Below are 7,257 nucleotides of genomic sequence, written 5' to 3' on the forward strand. Positions count from 1 at the left end.
AAAACTTTCCCAGGTGGTCAAATTATTTTTTTGCGGATCTTGAATGTCCAAAATGTATTAAGTCGGGAATAAATAGTCAAAAATAATTAGGAACAGTATTTTGGTGTCGGCATCAATCAGAATTGCAAAATGTTCAATAGTATTTCCGAGCGTGGTACTCCTTGTAACACGGGTCTACGCACAGCGCCTTATCGCAGTCTGCACGCCTAAAATGCGTGTCTGTTCTCTTGAAGCGAGGAGTTGTGTAGGCGCACACATGCCATCTCTGCGTGCGGCTGCCTTGGGCAGAGGTCTGAGGCACCCTCTTGCGTAAGCGCGTTGCCGCGGAGAGCGAGAATACCTCGCGAACGGCGCTGATAAGCAAGTGGTGATAACCAAGCTAAGAGAAGTGCCAATCAAGATAGAAATCAACTTCCACCGCCCCTGCGAGAGCGTGCCGACAAAGAGAAAAACGTTTCGCGCGCCTCCGTTGCGATCACGCGGCGGACCCGAAACCGCGAAAGCGCGTTGCCACTGAGAGCGGGAATACCTCGCGAACGCCGCTATAAGCAAGCTAAGAGCAGCGCCAATTAAGATAGAAATCAACTTCCACCGCCCTGCAAGAGAGTGCCGACAAAGAAAAAAATGACGTTTCGCGCGCCTCCGTTGCGATCACGCGGCGAAACCGAAACCGCCAAAGGGGCGTTGCCGTAGTCTGAGCGACGCGCTGAAGCTAGCAATCAGCTCTGTTTATCTCCCCAAGAAGGTAGCACCAATTTCAAACGCATCTTGTAAGTGCTAAGAGGTGGCAGCACCTCCCGATGAGCGCTCATCGTCATTATGGCGCGAAATTTCAAGCGGAGGGTCGGAACCGTACCGTACGGCGAACACCTTGCGGGACAGAAAACCGCCGCCGTACATGTACGGAAAAACCTTCAAAGGGTTAACGTTACACCCATCATTCTTCTTTCCATAGCTCGTTGCGTCGTCCTTAATTTAAGTAGAGCACTTTTCGTAAGCCTCCAGGTTTCTGCCCCGTACGTGAGTACTGGTAAGACACAGCTGTTATACACTTTTTTCTTGAGGGATAATGGCAAACTGTTGTTCATAATCTGAGAATGCCTGACAAACGCAGCCCAGCCCATTCTTATTCTTCTGATTATTTCAGTCGTATGATCCGGATCTGCTGTCACTACCTGCCCTGACTAGATGTATTCCCTTACCACTTCCTGTGCCTCACTACCTATCGTAAACTGCTGTTCTCTTCCGAGACTGTTAACCATTACTTTAGTTTTCTGCAGATTAATTTATAAACCCACCCTTCTGCTTTGACTCTCCAGGTCAGTGAGCATGCATTGTAATTGGTCCCCTGAGTTACTAAGCAAGGCAATATCATCAGCGAATCTCAAGTTACTAAGGTATTCTTCATTAACTCTTATCCCCAATTCTTCCCAATCCAGGTCTCTAAATACCTCCTGTAAACTCGCTGCGAATAGCATTGGAGGGATTGTATCTGCCTGCCTGACGCCTTTCTTTATTGGGATTTTGTTGCTTTCTTTATGGAGGACTAAGGTGGCTGTGGAACCGCTATAGATATCTTTCAGTATTTTTACATACGGCTCGTCTACACCCTGATTCCGCAATGCCGCCATGACTGCTGAGGTTTCGACTGAATCAAACGCTTTCTCGTAATCGATGAAAGCTATATATAAGGGTTCCTTGTATTCCGCACATTTCTCTATCACCTGAATGATAATGTGAATATGGTCTATTGTTGAGTAGCCTTGACGGAATCCTGCCTGGTCCTTTGGTTGGCGGAAGTCTAGGGTGTTCCCGATTCTATTTGCAATTATCTTAGTAAACACTTTGTAGGCAACGGACAGTAAGCCAATCGGTCTATAATTTTTCAAGTATTTGGCGTCCCCTTTCTTATGGATTAGGATTATGTTAGCGTTTTTCCAAGATTCCGGTACGCTCGAAGTCATGAGGCATTGCGTATACAGGGTGGCCCGTTTTTCTAGAACAATCTGCCCACCATCCTTCAACAAATCTGCTGTTACGTCCCAAATATAAGCTATATTAAGTACGTAACATTTAAATATGACTGTTTCACAGCAGAGACGACCGTGTTCCATAAAGGCGTCCGCGAGAAAGAAAACAAGGTAGCCACCAAGGTAGCCCAGATGATTTTTCTTGTCTAGAGGTATGTACGATGTAATGCGTCCTTTCTTATCCTCTCTTATATGCAATCTTCTTCCTACTCTTTCCCCCCTTTACGTATTACAAGAGTCCTTTGACACAATTAAGGGATCCCGGTGTTACCTGAAGTATGAGGAATATCATGAAAAGCCAACAAACATTGACACCAAGGACAACATAGGGGAAATTACTTGTGCCTAATAAATGGAATGAAGAAACGGTACAGTAATGGAAAATAAAGTGGATGAAAAAACAACTTGTGAAAAAACAAATGCGAAGGTTGTGGGTTCGGTTCCCACCTGCGGCAAGTTGCTAGCTAAAAAAGCTAGAATACTGCGCGATTTGTAACTGGGTGCATGAACTACAACCAAGCGAAAGAAGGCAAGAACGAAGATGAAGAAGAATGAAGAATGGCTACTAAGCATACGAAAAACCGCCTGCTTCTTGGCCAATCCCCCATAGTGGGTATGCGCCATTGTCTGGGACACAAGACAAGACAAGGCGCCTGTGCTCACTAGTCAATCATCTCTTTCGGGAGCATCGAGACGTGAGGCGCAAGCCGCCGGCGACGATGACGACATCCGACTCCCTTTCGGTTTGGGCAAGTTCCAGCTGCTGATAATGTTGGGCACGATCGACGCGGGCGCCACCTTTACGCTGCACGACGAGAGCTTCCGACTCACTGCGGGCGTGATGGACCACTGGTGCCAACGACCCTCCAAGTTCACCAACCTCAGCGTCGCCGAGTGGAAGCGGCTCGCCATCCCCCAGGACGTGGACGGCCAGTACAGCCACTGTACGGTGCGCGAACCGCCAGACGCGGAAGACGTGGCTCGCATCGTCTCGTGCACGTCGTGGGAGTACGACCTGGACACGTACGGCAACAACATCGTCAGTGAATGGCACCTCGTGTGCGACCGGCTCTGGATCGTGGACCTGGCGAGGATAGCCTACTCGGTCAGCTGCATGGCGTCCCTCTGCGTGTTCGGCGTGGCGGCCGATCGCGTCGGCCTCAGGGTCGTCGTCTTCGTGGCCGTGCCCGTGGAGCTGTTGGCTGGGGTAGGCGGAGGCCTGCCCAAGGACCTGCACTTTTTCGTGGCCGTGCGCTGCCTCGTCTCGGCGGCTGCAAGTGCCCTGGTGCCACCGCTGCTGGCACTGATGTACGAGGTGTCACCCATGATCAAGATTCCTGCCTACACTGTCGCCACCTGGGTGGTCACTCTGCTCATGGTGCCCCCGACGCTAGCGGTGGCCCAGGTTGTCAAGGGCGGCTGGGCCATCACCCAGCTCCTGGTCATGCTGCCGACGTCCCTCCTGCTTACCCTGTACTACATCATAGACGAATCGCCTGCCTGGCTTCTGGTCACACCGGAAAAGTCGGCGAGGCTGAGCGCGTTGCGTCGCGCGCGGCGAGGTTGAATGGGTTGCCAACGGGAAGCGGCGACCTTGGCGTTTTACAGCGGTACTTGCAGGTTCGAGAAGTAGCCCCCAAAGAACCGGCCGGGCCTTTTCTGCTGTCCTCGAAAGGTCTCTGGCAGCGCACCGCCCTGTTGACATTCTGGTGGACGGCGCCTGCCTACTGCTACGTCAGCTTCATCTTCAATGACGACATCTTCGTGAGTGTGATAGTGAACGTAATCTACATGCTTCTATCCACCTGCGCTGCTATCCTCGTTGCCGGATGCATTCCTCGCTTCGGCTTCAAACTTTTGGTGGTCGCCTCGGCGCTCGTCTGCGCCGTGACGTCGGCAGTTCTGGCCGGTATTTACACCGACGACGAAACGGTCCTGCGCAACTCGCTCGTTCTGCTCATGCGAATGGCGGGAAACGTGACGCTCATGCTTTTCATCACACTGGCCGTCAACTGCTACCCCGTTGGCATTCACTGCACGGCACTCGGCACGGGCCTGGCCTGGAGCCGGCTCGGCGACACCCTGGCCCAGATGGTTCCGAGGTTTCTCCAGGGCAGGCACGCCGAAGGGCACCTCGCCGTTCCGGCCATCTTGATGACGCTGGTCGCGGCCGCTACACAGTCCTTACCCGCAAAGGCAGACTGGAAATTGTGTCGCTCTCTCATGCATGCCAAAATTACCTTTACCGAAATCACCGGCGAGGAGCTGAGGCGGGAGCTCCAGGGATCTCTGGCGCCGCTGCCCAAGAAACGGTTGCACGAGCCTCGCCGAGGAAGGGGCGACAAACACCTGTTCTCGCTGGACGACCCACTCTCGTCGCATACCATGAGCCGGTCAACGCTGCGGGACTTCTAGAACGCAGCCCGAATGTGTACGTGGTTTCGCTTTTTCTTTGTACTTTCTTATTAGTGATCGCTCCTTTAACATTGCTTCGTGTTGCAAGTAACCACATTTGAAATTACACACGCGTTCTATGGTGATGCAGTGAAGCTGACCTTGTTGGACGGTGTCCAGGCTTTGGTGCCATTTCACTGTGTTTTTTAGCGTACAACATGCACAGATGTGTGAAGTTCACACGAATGCTAATCTCGTGTCTGTACTCAGATATATGGTAACATAATAGAGATTATCCCTCTGCATTTAAACAGTAACAATTTAAGACTCGATGTTCAATCGCATATTCTATCCTTGCGAAAGTTGGTCTTGCCGTTGGCTTTTTAGTGTAACTTGCGGTGCTCGATTTTAGTTACTGAAGCATATAAAGCAGAGCTGGGAAAATTTGATGTGGCAGATTTAGATGCGGAACAAGGAGGCACGCAGAAATAGACGACCTCTTGACAGGGTGAACAGAGAAGAGCCGATAAGAGTTATTTGCCTTGAATTTGTGTCGCCGGAGTAATCCTTCGCCCTAAATAATAATGACGACATAATGGCGTCTTCGTCACTCCCTTGTCGTCACACAGTCGTCATGCATTCATTGTCGTACCATTATCGCGATGCGTCGAGTTCAATCTCTCGTCATCATTCTCACTTCGGCATAAGACTTTCGTCATGCAGTGATCATCCCGCCACCGTCGTCCCACACTTGTCGTTTTACCATTGCATGCCACCATGGTCTCGCTGTCGTTTTACCGTCCTAGACACTGAAGTCATCCCGTCGTCGTCGTGCCACGTTCGTCGATTCAATGACGTCATTCCTTTTCGTCACTTTGTCGCAATCATACGTTCATCATTCGATCGTGATTGTGCCGCCATTGTCATGCCATCGCCGTCGTCAGACAGTTGCTATCACGCATCCATTGTGATACTGTTGTTTTTATGCGATCGTCGTCATTTGAGCCTCGTCATCGAGTTGTCGTCATACCCCGGTGGTCACACCATTGCCGTCATACACTTCTCGTCGTCCCATTATTCTCACGTCTTTCTCGTCGCGCTTTAGCCGTTGTACCATCGTCACTGTTTGATATAATCGTCATCTCATGGTCGGCATTCCGTCGTCGTCACGGCATCGGCCTCACCTATTCCTTTTCACGCCACCATGCTAATGGGCGACCTCGGAAAGCAAGTGCCATATCAAAGTGGGACGATACCAGAGTATGTCGCATATAGCCGAAGCAACAGAAGTCTCGGAATGACCACCACAGATGTTAAATCAATGCGATTTCAGAAACGTCGTGCGTCGCTTCATTGTTGGAATGATATGTCACACGACACGACAGCATACAGGAAGACAAATTGCTTTGTCTTGGTTTATTTGTAGCTTTTCGTGCCCTTCTTGCGCTACACACCACACAGTTGAAGTATTAACAGAACTATGGGCTGCCGTATTCTGTAACGGTTCGCTTTGGAACCGGTTCGCTTTCACGAATGCCATTGGTCGGCGCTTCGTTGTCGTCACCCCTAGTAGGCGTGACAACAAATTTTCTTGTCGTCACACAGGTTCTCAATCATCTGAAAAGGAACCCGTCGTCTGCTACGAGAGGAACCGCGGAGAAGTGGTTCACTTCTCCGCCCGCGGTGGCGAGCATGATCTCGAGGGTTGCTACGGCAACCGTGGCCGTCTGCTAGTCTCGCGCTGGCCGGTGAGACGAGAAGGATGCCGATAGTGGCTTCTTTGCAACAATACCTTGATTCGGACGAGTTGGTTCATCTTGCCGGTTGTCATAAAATATGCGCTAAAGACGGCTTATGAAGGTTTCTTTGGTTGTGTTGCTGGCGAGCGTTGGCCTAAGACAGCGACGTGACGAGAGGCAACCGTCCGACGCGTACGACATGAACGAAGGCGAGTGGCGAAGGCAGTTTAGGCGCTCCAAAAATAGAAAGCGATGGATTTGCGATGAGCTTGAATATCACGGACCACAAGATTTAGTAGCGTTGACACTGCGACGCAAGTGCAGTGCGCATCACGTTTCTTTCTTCTTTTTTTTTTTTTGCTACGGGTTCTTTTCAGAAGTGCGTCTGGAATGTAGCCACTATTGGGTTGTCGCAACCGTCAGTCAGTCGCATCATTACTGCCGTCGCTAGGGTCATTATGGTTGAAGGAAAAGAAAAAGGGGTGTGAAATTTCTCTCCATGCTGCAGAAGAAAGCCGCATTCAAGCACGTTTCCATGACCGCGGCAAGATTCTCGAAGTTGTGGGATGCGTGGACGGAATTGTCATGGCAATCGTCCACCCTAAGAAGCTCGGTCATAGCTAAACGAAATCGTGTTAGAGCCGAGGCCTACACAAAGAGAACCGCTTTGATTGCTTAACGTATGGCGCACCACCAAGCGACAAAAAGATAAAGCAACGCAGATAAAATTAAACCACTAGCTGTCTGCGTCGGAAGCTCAGTTACTACTGGAAATTAAATGTGCAAGTGTTGTACACAGACCATTATTTTTCTACCGAACTAGCAACATCCTTCAATTGCTATATCATCCCAAAACTACAAACAAAAATGACGACGTGACCATGCAACAGGACGCCGCACGTTTATTGGTCTCCCTCATGCCGCGACATTCCACTCTTTCCGCGAGTGACATCGCATTGACGTAACAGCCAGGCCGAACCGGTTCCAAGGAGAAGGAGGAGACAAACGAGAGGAAAGATAGGGAGGTTAGCCAGTGTAATTACCGGCTGGCTACCCTGTGCTGGGGAAAGGGGTAAAGGGAATAAAAGGAGAAA

At 50.5% G+C, this 7,257-nt stretch overlaps 1 protein-coding gene across 1 annotated transcript; it reads left to right on the plus strand.

Annotated features, from left to right (window-relative positions):
• The first annotated feature begins 2,799 nt into the window (after window positions 1-2,799).
• LOC126519045 (solute carrier family 22 member 6-like) lies at window positions 2,800-4,445 on the plus strand. Its single transcript, XM_050168656.1, has 2 exons — window positions 2,800-3,558; window positions 3,651-4,445. Exons 1-2 carry the CDS (start codon window positions 2,800-2,802, stop codon window positions 4,443-4,445), a joined length of 1,554 nt encoding a protein of 517 aa, XP_050024613.1.
• The last annotated feature ends 2,812 nt before the right edge of the window (window positions 4,446-7,257 follow it).

This window comes from Dermacentor andersoni, chromosome 10 (assembly GCF_023375885.2).
Source record: "Dermacentor andersoni chromosome 10, qqDerAnde1_hic_scaffold, whole genome shotgun sequence".
NCBI classification, from domain to species: domain Eukaryota; kingdom Metazoa; phylum Arthropoda; class Arachnida; order Ixodida; family Ixodidae; genus Dermacentor; species Dermacentor andersoni.